Below are 17,838 nucleotides of genomic sequence, written 5' to 3'. Positions count from 1 at the left end.
CTGGAGGAAAGAAAAGAAGTCTTGAACTAAATCAGTGGCTCTAGATACATAAGAAGACAGACATGAAGCTATGTAACCAGAATTGACAGGATTTTGTAATGGAGGGGGAATGAAAGGAAGACTCAAGGTTCCCAGCTTGGACTATGCCGCCTGTCCACTGAAAGGGGATATACCTATCATTTTTGTCTGGTTATGTCTAAGGGCTTAAGGACAACTGGTAAATAAGTCTAAAACTCAGTCAAGAATCTGGGTGAGATAAAGATTTGGAAATCAACAAAATCAGGTTCAGTATAAAAAAGCAGAATTATGGAAAACAGGTGCATAAAGACAGAAAGGAAGCCTAGTTGTTATACAAGAAAGAAAAACTGTAAAGTACTTACTTGAACTTTCACTTCCTGGTGACTCAGAAGGGGCACAAGAAATGGAACAACCCCTGAATCAATAACCATCTGTATCTGCTCATTACCTCCATCTGTCAGGTATGACAGAGCCCAAACAGTATCTACAAGAATCTAGAGGAAGAAAAATAAAAAAGAGGGCAGTTTATGTATTTGTCTGAACGCTTAAAATACATAATAGACCTCAGAGATAGTGACATAAAAAGTAATTAAATTTTATGTTTGAACCTGGTTACTTACCTGATAAATCTATTAAGTAGTAGGTAGCTCTCTCTCAAAGCCTACCTCAGGATCACTTTTCACAAAAATGACACACAGAAGTCTGGGACAACTTTTACCCTAACTTGTGCAGTTATACATCAGATAGATGAATTTAAAAACAGGCAGAAAAGTAATTCTACCTGCCCCCACAAATTGAGAACCTAATAATCACAAGGAAACACTTTATATACAAAATGAAACCAATATACTATGCAGCCTTAAGTCCAGAAGAGACCAAAAAGATAATCTCTCTATACTAGTGGTTTTCAAACATATCTAGCAATATAAATGATTTTTCAGAATATTAAACAAATCAAATAAATGAAAATGACATTTTTATTTCATTTTTTAAAAATTAATTATTTGCAAAGCTTTTGAAAAATGTCCCCACTTAAAGAGCACAAAGTATAAAACATGCCCTATACACATCTAATTTTGCAAACAATAAAAAAAAAAATCAGACTCAGATTTGTTGATTCATTCAAAGTCAAGCAGCCTATATGTAGCTCTCGTTGGTGTCTTCAGAGGAGTATTGCACAGGTCTCATCTCATGTGAAATCTACACATGTTCCTATTAGGCTTTCCAAATTAAAGACATTCTTTTGTGCTAAAATAATAGCAGCCACCTGCATTCAAATCTCTCCACTCCTTCAAAAACATATATATAGATGAATAAGACCAAATAAAGCCACGTATAGCCTACACTTTCAGCATTACTAAGAGAACACTACGAATTTCAAATTACTTCTAAAATTCAAGCTCTTGTCTGGATCTCCTGCCCCAAGCTTGTGTGAAACTTCATAGAAGAGAGGGGGTGACAAATGTTAAAGGTAACATATCCTAGTAAAACTATTCCACGTTATTGGGACAGAGACCATGTAACCCAAAAAGCCTACAATAATTTCTGTGTCCTTTACAGAAAAATTTACTGATACCTTTACTAGAGGATGAGCTTCATTCAACTAAGATGACTGAGGAAATATTTCGTTGGAGATAAAAGACTAATACAAATGTGGGAATAAGAGTGATAGAATAATTTATAAATGCTTTTTGTTCTGGAAAAATGGAAATATTGCAATCTCAAAAATGGGAGGACAGATGCTCTGCCTGAGAGCTGATTCCGTCTACCATCCCACCATAGATCTACAGATATGTATAAGGGCAAAGCCTGCCTACTACCCAGTCTGGCTGTAACAGCTAACAAGATTAAAATAGAAATCAAGAGGCTCATAAGATAGCCAAAATTTGCAGGCTACAACTGAAAATAACTCCTTATACCAAGAACCAGGATCATCTTAATTCAAAAGGGAAAAAAACTAGTCAACAAATGCTAATACTGAGATGACATAGATATTAAAATTATCCACAAGAATTTTAAAGTAACTATCATAAAAATGCTTCTATGAGCAATTATGAACATGTGTGAAACAAATATAGGAAGTCTCAGCAAAGAAATAGAAGATGTTAAAAAGAACCAAAGGAAAATTTAAAACTGAGAAATTCAGTAACTAAATTTTAAAAATCACTAGAAGGACTCAAAAGTAGAATGGAAACAGGAAAAACAATAACAAATTCAAAGGCAGATCAATACAAAACATGCAACCGGAATAAGAAAAATAAACAAAAAATGACTGCAAAGAAATGAACAGTTTCAGGGACTTGTAGGACAATAATAAAAGATCAAACATTTGTGTCATCTCAGTCTCAAAAGAAAAGGTGGAGCTGAAAAAATATTTGAAGAAATAATAACAGAAAACCTTCCCAATTTAGCAAAAGACATAAACCTACAGATTCAAAAATAGGAGGATGAGACCAGAAAAAAACAGAAAACATAAGCTCATCAACTGTTGTGCAGGTAAGAGCTAAGAGTCAAAAAATACCATTTATTGAGAGAGAAACATCGATGTGAGATGGCTTGCCTCTTTATGCGCCTCAACTGGGGATCAAACCTGCAACCTAGGTATGTGCCCTGACTAGGAATTGAACTTGCAACCTTTTGGTGTATGGATGATACTCCAACCAACTGAGCCACCCAGCCAGGGGTCCACCTCTCTACTTTAAAAAATTCTTTTGCATGTTCCTCTTCCGTTGTTGTTGCTGCTCAAATGATTCCTTAAATTCAATTTTTTGCCCCTTTTCTGAATCATAATCCATGTCCATATTGTTCATCTTCCTCTACCAATCTCATCCTTTTTCTTTATTCCTTTTGATGGTTCATGTCATTAATATCTATTCAAATTGCCAAATTAGAGACAAAAGTAATTTTTACTTCTTCTGTTTGATCATTTCTATATGAAGTTCCTCACTTTATCTCTTTCTCCTAAATGTAGCAAGAGCTATTCTTCCATGGAGTACAACAATGGGTAAATTTCATTGAATCTAGAATTGAGTTTAGCATTGATCTGGCTTCTATTGTTCAAACTAAGATCCCTTTCTGATTTGTTGTATGTTTGTGTTTTTATAATCTTATCTTAGTTTACACACAACCATAATGTGTGTTTGTCCCAGAATTGTGTGATTTATCATTGGGATGAAGAAATATACATCTTTGCTCATAGTTCTTGAGAGGCAGTGTGGTTCATAAATAAAACACTGGACCACATTTCTCTAGTTTATTTTAGCTTTAAGTTCTTAGGAAGGAATAATTTAAAGGTAACTGAAATAACTTTTTATTTGTGACATATCAGCCTAAAATGTCATAAAAATTAAGTTTAATATTTTTAGTTATATGCTATCCTATTTTCAAAATTAATAGAAAAGTGACTTAGCAAAAGACATATATGATAATAAATATAAAAGGAAGGAGAAAGTAAAATTATACAAAAATGTATATGTTGTATAATATATACATTTATTGCTACTGAATGCCAAATTTAGTTCTATGCTTTCTGACAGCAAAGATTAAAAGGCAAAAAAGTAAAATATCTAATATTTCCATCAAGACTTTTCCCCAGAACATTATGAAATTGATTATAGATAAATAAAGCCTTCTACCATCTGTTGGTTGTGTTTATTTGAAAACCAGGGGTATTAAAGTGGCAAAGTACTGTAGTTATATTTAAGTTTAACATAAACACTCAGAGATTACTCCCTAAAGCCAGAATTGTGCCATGAATTATAGGCGTAAAGATAAAGAAGACATAGAGACCCTGTCTTCTAAGACCTCAACATTAGTAGCAGATTAAAAAAAGTGAAAGTAATTAAGTTTTGTCAATGACTATCTATGCTGAACCTATTTCTATTGTCTCTTTTTATCTTTACTACCACCTTTATGAGATGTTTTCTTCTCCTATTTTACAAATAAGGATATCGAAACTCAGTAATGTAAAATAATCTAAGTTCGTACAATGATGAATAAGAGCCATGGCTAAGAACTGAAACTAGGTCCTGTGCTCTTTCACACCATGATCACATAAAAACACAATATGGTATGAAAACAAACAAGAAAATAAACTGGAGGAATGACCAAAATGCTAGATTATGGAAGCACATATTCTCTCTGGCAACCAGAAAGCATCAATGAAAAAGTAACACTTGAAATAGGCATTATAAGGAGGAGGATGGTAGAAGTGGTAACAAAGGTGACAAATATGATTGTTAATAGTATTTATTGACGGTTTAAAATATGCCAGATACTGTTGTAAGCACTTTTCATGTTATCCCATTTATTCCTTACAAAAATCCTGAGATTGGTACTGACATTATTTCTATCTTACAAATGTGAGAAAAAGAAGCAGATAGTTAAGTAATTTGTCTGAAGTCATATAATTAGGATAAGGAAAATTTTGTCAAGTTAAAAAAGTCATTTCAGAAAGATGAGGAAAGATATTCAGGACTCGATAATACCTGAAGGATTTGAAGAATACAGGTAGTTAATAACCCAACACATTTGTTAGGGAGTTAAATTGCAGGGTTTTGAATCCTGTGTTAAGAAGTTTGAATCCTGTTTTAAGAAGTAGTGAGTACAGAGTCATTGATGATTTTTTAAACAGCAGAGTTATGTGCTCCCTTTTGTTACAGAAATAACTTACATATCTTGGTGAATTTGGAATAGAGAAAAGTGAATGTAGATAGACCTATTTTGTTATTATAGTAGGTTTAAGGAGATTGATGAAAGTATGCTGTAGAAACAGTAATGGTTAGGAAAGGCTATCAGAAAGCACAGAACTAAATCTGACATTTAATAGCAACATATGCATTTTTGTATAATTTTACTTCCTCCTTTCTTTTATATTATCATACTAGAGGCCCGGTGCACGAAATTCATACATGGGGGGGTGGTCCCTCAGCCCGACCTGCACCCTCTCCAATCCGGGAGCCCTCAGGGGATGTCCTACTGACGGCTTAGGCCCACTCCCCATGGTTCTCTGCTCTCTGTGGGGCCGGCCTGCTCCACACCATGGCGATGGGCAAGCAGGCCCTGCTGGGTGCTGCCTGTGGGCCCGCTTGCCTGCTCGCGGGTCGCCGCGGCTACCGCCAAGCAGGCCCTGCTGTTTGTTGTCCTGGAGTTGCTGGTCTGGCCCTGCCTACCTCTCTGGCACTTGAAGCAGCCTCAGTGGCTACTGACCAGGCTCTACTCCAGTGTAGGCATGTGGAGGCCCCTGCCGCCCCACCCCTGACGCTGTGTGCGCAACCTCCTCCTGTCCAGTCGACCTGTTACGGCATCCTGGTTAATTAGCATATTTCTCTTTTATATACACACACACAAACACACTAGAGGCCCAGTACACGACATTGTGCACTGGGCAGGGGGTGGCAGGGGTCCCTCAGCCTGGCCTGCGCCCTCTCGCAGTCTGGGACCCCTTGGGTAGCAGGCCTAAGCCGGCAGGTGGACATTCCCTGAGGGGTCCTTAGCACTGCCACCGCGCTCCCCAGCCATGAGCCCAGCTTCTGGCTGAGCGGTGCTACCCCTGTGGGAGTGCACTGACCACCAGGAGGCAGCTCCTGTGTTGAGCGTCTGCCCCCTGGTGGTCAGTGTGTGTCAAAGCGACCAGTCATTCCACTGTTCAGTCTATTTGCCTATTAGCCTTTTATTATATAGGAGGATATAGATATTAGAGGCCCGGTGCATGATATTCGTGCACGGGGGGGTTCCCTCAGCCCAGCCTACAGCCTCTCCAATCAGGGACCCCTTGGGGGATGTCCGACTGCCAGTTTAGGCCCAAACCCTGTGGGACTGGCCTAAACTGGCAGTCAGACATTCCTCTCCAATATGGGACCTTTGGCTCCTAACCACTCTCCTGCCTGCCTGCCTGCCAGATCATCCCTAACTGCCTGCCTTCCTGATCACCCTTAACTGCTCCCCTGCTGGCCTGGTTGCCTCCAACTGCCCTCCCCTGCCAGCCTGGTCACCCCCAACTGCCTTCCCCTGCCAACCTGGTCAACCCAACTGCCCTCCCTCCCCTGCAGGCCTGGTCGCCCCCAACTACCCTCCCCTGCCGGCCTGATTGCCCCTAACTGCCTTTGCCTCGGCCCCACCACCATGGCTTTGTCCAGAAGGAAGTCGGACGTCCAGAAGATGGCCGGTCGACCCGGTCTAATTAGCATATTACCCTTTTATTAGTACAGACTAGAGGCCTGGTGCACGAAATTCGTGCACTTGGGGGGGGGGTTGTCCTTCAGCCCAGCCTCTACCCTCTTCAATCTGGGACCCCTTGGGAGATGTCCGACTACAGGTTTAGGCCCTGGCTGGTGTGCTTTAGTTGGTTGAGTGTCGTCCTGTACAATGAAAGGTCACTGGTTTGATTCCTGGTTAGGGTACATGCCTAGGTTACAGGATCGATCCCTGGTCAGGATGCACGTGGGAGGCATCTCTCTCTTTCAAAATCAATAAAAACATATTAAAAACATTTATAAAACTAGACTTGTAGTATTGAAGAATTTTAATACTAAATACTTCAAAAGGTTGCAGCCCCAAAGGCAGTGTGGTTTCATGTAAAATACACAAGATCTGTTATCAGAAGATCTGTTCTGAATACCAACTTTCACCCTTACAAGCTCTGCAACTCTGAATAAGTCAGTTAACATTTCCTTGAAGCCCAGTTTCTTATTTTGTAAAATGGGGACATGATATCTAGCCTACCTATTGTAAGAATCAAATGAGGCCCTGGCCAGGTAGCTCAGTTGGTTAGAGTATCGTCCAGATATGCCAAGGTGGCAGGTTTGAACCCGGGTCAGGGCATATACAAGAATCAACCAATGAATGCATAAATAAGTGGAACAACAAATTGATGTTTCTCTCTCCCTCTCTTTCAAGTCAATAATAAAAGAGAATCAAATGAGATTTTAAAAATATGAATATGCTTTATAAACTTTTTACCGCTTTATAAGTATTAATACTTAATAAAAACACACCTAATAATGATTCAGATAAGTAAACTACATATGTGCTTTTTTCTATAAGGTTAGCATTTTGCTGCCTGGATGACTTAAGCTATAAACTTAATTTAACTTTAACCCTATTTCTGAAAACTACTTATGCATTGTGGAAGTTTGACACGTTAATAAGATATATGCTGATATTTATTAAAAGCCCAAAGAATAAATAAATAAAACCCTTCTAGTTTCATCAAGAGCAAAATCCCACGTCTAAGCTCCTACTTTACTTACATTTATGTCCGTATGGTATATGAGGACACATAATGCTGGCAAAATCTGAGGAAAGAAGATAAACAATAAGTAACACTAGAGTTGATGAATATGTCTTTGTAAACATGAATAACTTAAAAAAAAGCAGTAAATACTATTTGCAGGGTAAGAAAGACAACATTAAATTTGTTTGACTCTCTATTAGGAAAATAGAAATTTGATCAATTCAATCTGAAAAACCAAAATCATATTTCAGATGTCCAATTAAAGTATACAAATACATCTGGCAGAGATTAATGCACCTTAAAGGAAAAATGTTTGTTTCAGTAACTTCCTTCATGACCTATAATGTCAAGTGGAAAGAATGGAGATGCAAGTATACAGTGTAGCTACTATTTTAAAAAGCTACTCTTAAAACTGCCATCTTCCTCTCACTTACTTGCTTAAAGTAAAAGATTTTATTTAATAAGCTAGTTGAGTCTAATTAAAGTTTTTGAGTTCAGATTTAGTCAAGAAAATTATAACCAGTGCAAAGTATGAAGTTTGTTTGTTGAACTCAAGCTTTACAGATATATATATATATATATATTTTTAATCTGGGATGGGAATCAAATTAAATACTCTTTCCAGCAAAAGATGTCAATTATAAAGATTCATAGTCAACATTTCTCTACACAGTCAAGTGATTAAAGGTTATGTATGATTTCTAAAATTTAAAATACTCAGATCCATTTATTAACTAGATGTAAGTAGAAGAGTTTTTACTTTGTTTTAATTGTAAACTTAACACTAAGCATGTCACACATTTAAGAACATGAATTTTGTCAGAAATCAGAAAAATTTTAATTGGACTTATTGTAAATTTACTCAAGAACATTTGCATATAACAAGTGCACTAGTTTCATCTGTAGTAATTCCTTATTTTTTTAGTGTTAAACCAACAATGCAATATAGTAATAAAACTTTAAGATTTTATTTTCTCCTTTTTTCTTTTTCTTTTTGAATTGTTAATATTTTCTTTTTATGAAATAGTCATTAAAAATAAGAATTAGGGTGGACTGATATTCTTTCAGGTGCTATAAAATAGTTTTTCACAGGAGTCGAAAATTAAATGACACGCTACTTTGAAAACCTCACACCTGCAATGAAATCAGTATATACATTATTGCATTCACTGTACATGAAAATCTAAAGCATAAACATAGGGAAAATATACCATCTGGCCTTTGCAACTCTTCATTTACCTCCTGAACTGTCTCCATAGGCGGTGGGGGGTCCTTATTCCTGCAGAGATTGACAATGACCCATGTGACGTTCCGAAGGAAGGTGATGGGAATGGAGGGATTGATGAAGGACAGAAGAGGTTTGACAACTCCCAGTGATATGACATAATCTCTACATTGAGGACCATCACCTACAGAAATGAAAATTGTATTTAAAAAAAAAATTACATTCAGGATGAGAAAGTCTGAAATGTATGCAATGGCTCATGTTGGGACACTGATGTTCTATGTTTCCTCACCATTAGTCAAGGGCATCAAGGGCTGCTGCTTCTCCAGACTTTGACTTGGGGGAACACAAATTTAACCTGCCAATCTCGATAGGAAACTGCATATCTGTTTCACAGAGGGATCATATATATTTTTTAATCCTCACCTGAGGATATTTTCCCATTGATTTTTAGACAGTGGAAGAAAGAGGGTAAGACAGAGAGAAATACCAATGTGAGAGAAACACATCAACTGGTTGCCTCCTGCACGTGCCCCGACCAGGGCCCAGGCCAGGGTGGAGCCTGCAACCTTGGTATGTGCCCTTGACCAGTATCGAACCTGGGACCCTTGGGTCCACAGGTCAACGCTCTAGCCACTGAGCCAAGAGGTATCATTTTAAGTTAGTATTTATAAGGCAAAAAGATAGTCCACCCAAGTTAAAAATTAGAGGAAACATAGTGTGTAATGGCTATGCCAATGTAGGAAAAAAGTTAATTAAGATTCTTAATTAAAGTCTTTTGAAACCTAAATGCAACTTACCTATAATGTTTCCCAACGCCCATACTGCTTGTTCACAAACATTCTGATGTGGTGAATGAAGAAGTCTCAGAAAAAGAGGTACGGCATCTATAATTTTTTAAAAAGCTGATATTTAAACTGCAAAATGTTGAAGGGTTTATTGATTTTTAAGCCTAAATAAGCTGATAAAATACACAGAATTAGGCATAAAATAGTTGAATTTAAAAATTAGGGCAAATACTTTTACTCTAAAAATAATCAATTTTAGCATTTTCCTTAGTAATATTCAAGTAGCATACCTAATTAACAGTATGTAAAATTTGCTCTTACATCATTAGCTAAAAGCAAAAAGCAGCAATTTTTCCTATACTGTATTAAAAATTTTGTCTATAATACATTAAAAAAAGAGTTTCTACACCAAATGCATAACCTTAGTCAATGTAATATCAATTGCTGATATGGGATTAACTAAAGAACTGATTATTCCTGTATCTGGCCTACTTTATATTTTAAAATAAGTTATCATTACAATTCTTACTATTTACATAACTTACATGTTAACCCAAATTCTAAAACACTGGTATTATATTAATCCTCGTAAAAAACTAAGTGTTAAACCAGATCACTTTTTTGTAAATTTCAGTCAGTTGTGTACTACCACTAAGATGTTTTGCTGTATCTCTGCATTAACTGTATTATTATTTACTTAACATTTAAAATTTATCACACCTTTAACAGCTTTATTGAGATATAACTTACATACAATATAATTTTTGTAAGTGAACAATTCAATGGTTTTTAGTATTTATAAAGAATTGTGCAGCTATCACCACAATCTAATTTTAACACATTTCCATCACCTCCGAAAGAAATCCCTCACCCATAGTAATCTTGCAGCCTACTCCCCCAGCCCCAGGCAACCATTTAATTTGCTTTCCTTCTCCATATATTTTCCTATTCTAAACATTTCATAGATAAAATTGTATAATATATGTTTTTGTGTGTGTTTGGCTTCTTTAACTTAACATGAGGTTTTTAAGGTTCATCCATGTTACAGCATGTATCCGTATTTCATTCCTTTTTACTATTGAAGAGTATTCAATTGTGTACCACATTTTGTTTGTCAACCCATTATCTAATGTATTTCCATTTTGGGGCTATTATGAGGACTGCTGCAAACACCTGTGTACAAATCTCTTTGTGTGAACATGTTTCATATCTCTTGGTTCCATCTAGTAGTGGAACTGCTGAGCCATATGGTAACTCTACAATTAAACTTCAAAAAAAAAATCCTCACCTGAGGATATTTTTCCATTGACTTTTAGAGAGAGTGGGAGAGAGAGGGAAAGACAAAGAGAAGCACATGGATTGGTTGCCTCCTGCACGAGCCCTGACCAGAGCCCGGGCCAGGGAGAAGCCTGCCACCGAGGTACGTGCCCTTGACCGGTATCGAACCCGAGACCCTTCGGTCCACAGGCCGACAACACTCTATTCACTGAGCCAAACCAGCTAGGGCTGATTAATCTTTTGAGACAAAGGTTACAACAACTAGAAGGTAACCAAAAAGTTAAAAAATGAAAACAAAACATTGTTATTAAATTATTCCTACTAGTCTACATTGAAAGACCTAGTTTAAAATCTGTTCCCTTTCTGTTACAGCTAAAAATCTAACTGGAAACAGTCTCCTAGACATTATCAAATATCTAAAAAGAAAACTAATAGAGAACAGTATTCTCACTACAGCAATATAACTTATTACCATATCATACTAGTAGACTACTTAACATCATCTTGAGTACACCTAAAATCAGGTTAGTGTCCCACATTTTAACAGTACTTGGTGACATATTTTTTCCCCCCCCAAAAAAGCTTTCGTCAGTTTGGTCAACACATTAATAACATTTATCCCATCTTGAGGTAGGTATACTTTAAAAAATATATACGTTGTAAGCTAAAAAGCATTAGCTACTTAGCACCTTGAAGGTATCAGAAACAGTAATTTTAAAACCTGTTATTAGAAGATGGTCTCTACCCAAAAAGATAAAACTTTATTCACATTTTAGTAACCACAATTAAAATTATTTAATAATAGATTAATGATACCTATGGGAAAGAGGTCAATCATAAAAAATAATTTATAAAATTCACCAGTTTAAAAATGTTACAAAATAAAATTACAATAAAACTCTACTTTCTTGTCTTTATTAAAAATAAATAAATAAAAAGTCCAGTATGTAAGAAAGCTAATTTACTTACTAGACTGTACAACAGCTTGAGTCTGTGCAGAAGTTCCTGATGCTATATTAGTTAATGCCCAAGCAGCTTCAAACTGTAATGAAGGACTGTAAAAAAACAACAAAAATAAATATGTTTAGGCACACAACTCCAACTTAAATTTATGACCTGCAGATCTATATGGTTATCCTTTACCTTGTCCTTGAATTTCACCTGGTTATATATCCAACTGCCTCTTGGATATTTCTACCTGAATGTGTCATTGGCTTCCAAAGTGAGTCACTATAAACACACTTTTCTATATCCATTGGGAGTTGCAACATTTAGCCAGTCATTACTTTTCCCCTTGACTCCTTCCTCACCCACAAACATCAAATCACTCAGTCCTTTCAATTTTATCTCCTAAATATTTTTCTCTTCTTTTTCACCTCCTAAATATTTCTTATATTTATAGCATTACTAGAGGCCCAGTGCACGAAATTCGTGCACGGCGGGGGGGGGGGGGGGGGGGGGAAGGACGGACGTGGTGTCCCTCAGCCCTGCCTGCACCCTCTCCAATCTGGGATCCCTCAAGGGATGTCCGACTGCCCGTTTAGACCCGATCCTACTGGAAACGGTCTCCTAGACATCCCATCTCCTACCGGGATCGGGCCTAAACGGGCAGTCGGATATCCCTCTCACAATCCAGGACTTCTGGCTCCCAACTGCTTGCCTGCCTGCCTTCCTGATTGCCCCTAATTGCTTCTGCCTGCCAGCCTGATGACCCCCTAACCACTCCCCTGCCAGCCTAATTGATTCCTAACTGCTCCCCTGCCAGCCTGATTGCCCCTAACTGCCCTCCCCTGCAGGCCTGGGTCCCCCCTCAACTGCCCTTCCTTGCAGGCCCGGTCGCCCCCAACTTCCCTCCTCTGCCAGCCTGCTCACCCCTAACTGCCCTCCCCTGCAGGCTTGATCGCCCCCAATTGCCCTCCCTTGCAGGCCTGGTCCCTCCCAACTGCCCTCCCCTGCTGGCCTGATCACCCACAACTGCCCTCCCTTGCAGGCCTGGTCCCTCCCAACTGCCCTCCCCTGCTGGCCATCTTGTGGCGGCCATCTTGTGTCCACATGGGGGCAGCCATCTTGTGTGTTCAAGTGATGGTCAATTTGCATATTACTCTTTTATTAGATAGGATTCCTAATATCACTGTGCTCTCATCATCTCACTTGAATCACTGCCAAAGCCTCTAGACTGGTTTAGACCCTATGTGACTCCATACCATCTGTTTTACATACTGGAGATATTATAAGGCTGCACAAATTTGCTAAAAGAAAGAGATCACTGTAATTTGATTTAATAATGGAAGACCTCATAAAGAAAGTGAAAACAACTAGCCTTTCAAAGATGGATAAAGAAAGATACTGCGGAAATACAATGAAAAGTATCATGGGTGGATGACCACGATGTGTATAGATGACTAGGAAAAGATCAAGAAACTATGCAAAAATATAGTAGGGGGTGAAATTGGGAGGGTAGGTTATCTAAAAGAGAGAGAGAGAGAGAGAGAGAGAGAGAGAGAGTTAGTTAGTTGCTGGAGTGAGGGTGAGAGAGGGAAGAGGACTCAAACCCCAAGCTTCAGAATGTATTGGAATTTATTCTATAGACATACTAAATATAGAGTGCTAGTAAAAAGGAAATTTTAAAAAATGTTGGAGGTCATGGTATGCAGAATGAATTTTAACAGTTTAAAGGCTGATGTAGGAGAAACCTGTTAAAAGGGAATCTAAATTAAGTTAGGATAAATAGCTGAAAGAATATAAATTCCTTTAAGCATAATACCAAGTTGGGAGGAGGTGGTAGTGAGCAAAAATGAAGGAGAGCCAAAGGATAAGGATGCAGAAAAACATATTATAGATATTTAAGAAAGAGAGTGAGGCTGTTAGCATCAAAGGTTGGAGAGATCCAAGAAGGAAAGGTTTAAGGAGAGTAAATGTCAGAGATACAGCAAGCATTGAGGTTAAAGAGATGGAACAGATTTGCCCTAGTTCCGTGGTTGGCAAACTGCGGCTCGCCAGCCACATGCGGCTCTTTGGCCCCTTGAGTGTGGCTCTTCCACAAAATTCCATGGCCTGGGCGAGTCTATTTTGAAGAAGTGGCATTAGAAGAAGTTTAAGTTTAAAATATTTGGCTCTGTTGACTAATGAGTTTGCCGACCACTGCCCTAGCTGGTTTGGCTCAGTGGATAGAGCGTCGGCCTGGGGACTGAAGGGTCCCTGGTTCAATTCTGGTAAAGGGCACATGCCTGGGCTGTGGGCTTGATCCCCAGTAGGGGGCGTACAGGAGGCAGCCAATTAATGATTCTCTTCATTGGTGTTTCTATCTCTCCCACTCCCTTCCTTTCTGAAATCAATAAAAAAAAAAAATAATATATAAATATTTTTTTTTTTTAAAAGAGAGAGATGAAACAGATGAGAAAATGGAGTATCAGGCCAAGAACTACATAATAAATTTTAGCAAAAGGCAGGGAATAACAGGGTATCAGAGACAGAGGAGAAGTAAAAGAACAATAAGATCAAAGAAGAGACAGTATATGCTGCCCCAGAATGGAAGGAGAAAGGTTATTAAGCTAGATTAGGTGGTTTGGCAAAATACTGAAAATGAGGGTCTTAAATGAGAAAAACAGAAAGACATAAAAAATCAAAATTATAAAGCCAGGCAAAGTCTCCTAAGACATCACTTGAAAAAAAGAGAGAGAACATATAGAAAAAAATAAATGACTGTAAGAAGTAAACAATGAATGAACATTTATTATAAGCTTGATATTATTAGTGTTTTGTATATTCATTTCCATTCCTCACAACCACTTAATTTTTATTTAAAAAAATTCAACAAATTTTAATTTTTGAAATGTTCCCAAAAGAATTATCAGAAGCATCCTCCAGTAACAAAACATAGTTGGGTAATCCATTTACTCCCCTCAATGAACTAGCTGTGTGTGCTGTGAGGTAGCCAAGATCTTCTGTGGAGATGGTACTCTCAATGTATAAGCATTCCCTCTTCACATGAAGAGTGTGAATAACAAGAAAGGACAGGGTCATCTTTTTTTCTTTTTGAAGTAACTCACCTTTTATTATTATTTCACCAACCATTGGTGTTTTCATAGTATTTTAAATGCCTAATTTCAGTTTAACAACATTACCAATACTGTTTTGAAAGATAATCCTATCTTCCAAGTAGCAGATATTAACAACTTCCAACACAATCTCTAGCAATAGTTTGCAGTTCTGAACCATGTTTTAGAAAAACATTTCCAGCCCTAGCCGGCTTGGCTCAGTGGATAGAGCATCAGCCAGCGGACTGAATGGTCCCAGGTTTAATTCTGGCCAAGGGCACATGCCTGGGTTGTGAGCTCGATCCCTAGTAGGGGGCGTGCAGGAGGCAGCCGATCAATGATTCTCTCTCATCAATGATGTTTCTATCTCTCTCTCCTTCTCCCTTCCTCTCTTAAACCAATAAAGAAATATATTTTAAAAAAAATTTCCAGCAGCCTGTGTGGGATTTATTCCTATTCCACCATTAGTAATAATTGTACTTATTGCTGCAGAAACTTGAAAATTTTCTGCTGCAAACTTTAACACTGCTGTGTACTTCAGGAACATTGAGTACTTTGTACGGCAGCCCTGGGTTCAACATCAGTATGATTTTAAAGGAAACCTTCAACAAGGTGGAACTGGTCTGCACAGAGAACCCAAGTCAACTCTGCCCAGTAGCCCCACTTCTCTGTGGTACTGGGGACTGCTCCCATCACCTAATTTTTACAGATGAGAGTATAAAAATAGATGAGGGTATACAAGCCACTTGGGTTTTGGTCAACAGCAAACCCTGGATTTAAACCAGGTTACAAAGTCTATGGTCTTTTATATTACAAGACAATTTCCAATGACAAATCCATAAAGTCAGAAAGAAACCACTGACACATTTCTATTTTTGCTTTGGGAAGTAGTTACACAGGGCTGTATACATATTTTTACCATTATTTTCTATATAAAAGCTATGTTTCACAGACACACCCACACAATAAGTCTATACCAAAAACTGGAAAGGAAAAAATGAAAGAGAAGCCGATCGAGAACAAAAGAGGACCCTAAAGGTAGAGGTAAAACAGAATGTTTTTTTAAACAGTTGAAGTAAAACTTACTTTTACTTAAATAAATCTTGTTAAAAAAAACCATACATGACAGTATTAAAATAAAGTGTTAAGGGCTTTTAGAAGGGTGCCTGTGGCACACAATGGAAAATCCTTAGTAGCAACATTTAAATACCATTATTTTTACTTAGTCAACTGAATATTCCTTAGACAACATTTAGCAAAATATTCGAAATTTTAGTCTAAATGCTCTAAAATGAAAAATCAGCATTTGTTCTAAAGTTTTTGGAGTGCAAACTTACATTCTTCCCAGTTGATTCAAATTGATGAGTTTAAGATACAGCATACCAGGGTATCTCTATACACTAACAAAAGTGGGGTCAGTAACCCCAAAATACCAAGTGATGTTTTTTCCTTTCTATTCTGTAAAAGTATGAACAGCCCTCTTATTTTTAATTTACACAAATAAAACCATGATGTTGGACAACAAATCATGATTGAAATTCTGTTAAAGACTTCACAGAGGATCAATGGATCAGCTAAAATATTCACAACAAACAGCTACTCAGTTCTGGAAACCATTCATGTTGACTCAGTCATAAGGTTAATCTATATATAGACTCATAAGCAAAGAGTGACTCAAACACTATTTGGGCTGTTTTAAAATATTACTAAAAATATTAAAAATCACTAACAAATAAACACTCTAAATATTTGAAATAAGTTATAAAAGACAATAAATAGAAGCTAAAATTTTCCTAGAAAATAAAGAGAAGCACTTTAGGTCTGTTATTGAATATAATCACAAGATAGTTACATAAAAATGCATAACAAATAAAAAATACAATAAATGCAAAACCAAACTGAACTCATTGGTTAAATAACAATCTTAAATTTTTAGTTAACTGAAAAAAGCGGGACAGGGAATCAAAACCATACTTACTTATCATCCTTTTCTAGACATTTGACAAGAATTGGTAAAATCCCAGATTTTATTAAGTCATCAATTGGTGGGTTTCTGTCACTGGATAATAGTTTTCTAGAAAAAGAAATATAAGAAGTTGTTATAATTTTCAAACTATGAACAGAAATAATAATGTACTCCTTCTAGACAACTAAATAAGACACCCACATGTGACATAACTTCTCTGACTGGACAATTAGTATTTACCTTGCAGCTTGAACAGCACTCAGCTGGACCACTGGGTTATCACTTGTGGCATTCTGCAACACCAAATGTAAATTTCAGAAATAAAAAAAATCAATTTCAAAATATTTCAAAATGAGAATATTAAATTAATCACATACCTGCAATATAGCTTCTAGTGTTACATTTTGCTTAAAAAGAAAAAAAGATAGTTCAGCAAAGAGTTTGTTAGCAAAATTACATTTATGAAATAATTTATTTACTAAAGTTAATATACCTTAATTATCATTGTACAATTGATCTTAGATTAAAAATAAAGTTTTCTGGCCATTACAAAAATTACTTTAAAATAGTTTATAAGAACAAGGTAACTTACTGCTTTAAAATCAGCATCAACATCTGAATCTTCTAAACTTTCTTCTTGGGGAACATTCCTTTTTTTCAGTAAGTGTTCATCTCTTTTGTTCTGAAAGGCAACCAGTAAATAGTTAAGAAGCTATAAGGATACTGTTAATAAAAACTCCATTAAAATTTATTTAAACATTATCAGACAATTGTGAAACAAAGTGGGTCTCTACATAAGAGTAACATGAATTAAGTGTACATATGCAAATCAATGACAAGGATTAACAGATTATAGTCCAAGTTTCTCTCTCTCTCTCTCTCTCTCTCTCTCTCTCTCTCTCTCTCTCTCTCTTACACACACACACACACACAATTTATTAAGCACCAACTGTTTTGACCAATACTATGCTTCCAAATCTTTAGTGAATATTTAAATTTGGGGATATATTATTATTACGTCTTTTTCCATTGACCTCTTCCCAGCCACTCCCTCGACCCCATCCCCGGCACATGCCCTCACCCCCCTACTGTCTGTGTCCATGGGTTATGCTTATATGCATGCATACAAGTCCTTTGGTTGCTCTATTACCTACCCCCTCTCCTGCCTTCCCTCTGAGGTTGGATGGTCTGTTCGATGCTTCTATGTCTCTGGCTCTATTTTTGTTCATCAGTTTATGTTCATTATATTTCACAAATGAGTGAGACCATGTGATATTTATCTTTCTCTCACT

At 37.1% G+C, this 17,838-nt stretch overlaps 1 protein-coding gene and 1 pseudogene across 2 annotated transcripts in view; both read right to left on the bottom strand.

The window, feature by feature from the left end:
- Positions 1-17,838, bottom strand: part of KPNA3 (karyopherin subunit alpha 3) — a 124,818-nt gene that overhangs the window by 9,585 nt on the left and 97,395 nt on the right. For both annotated transcript variants that reach the window (XM_008152083.3, XM_054719790.1), the window contains exons 3-11: positions 17,139-17,228; positions 16,924-16,953; positions 16,787-16,839; positions 16,559-16,654; positions 11,513-11,598; positions 9,278-9,364; positions 8,492-8,661; positions 7,269-7,313; positions 381-512 (exon numbers count right to left, since the gene is read on the bottom strand). In XM_008152083.3, the coding sequence (XP_008150305.1) occupies positions 381-512; positions 7,269-7,313; positions 8,492-8,661; positions 9,278-9,364; positions 11,513-11,598; positions 16,559-16,654; positions 16,787-16,839; positions 16,924-16,953; positions 17,139-17,228 (789 nt within the window). The remainder of the gene's footprint in view (positions 1-380; positions 513-7,268; positions 7,314-8,491; positions 8,662-9,277; positions 9,365-11,512; positions 11,599-16,558; positions 16,655-16,786; positions 16,840-16,923; positions 16,954-17,138; positions 17,229-17,838) is intronic.
- On the bottom strand, positions 14,712-16,488 carry LOC129150069 (ubiquitin-fold modifier 1-like; annotated as a pseudogene).

This window comes from Eptesicus fuscus, chromosome 8 (assembly GCF_027574615.1).
Source record: "Eptesicus fuscus isolate TK198812 chromosome 8, DD_ASM_mEF_20220401, whole genome shotgun sequence".
Taxonomy (NCBI): domain Eukaryota; kingdom Metazoa; phylum Chordata; class Mammalia; order Chiroptera; family Vespertilionidae; genus Eptesicus; species Eptesicus fuscus.
This window is presented reverse-complemented; position numbering and strand designations above follow the sequence as displayed.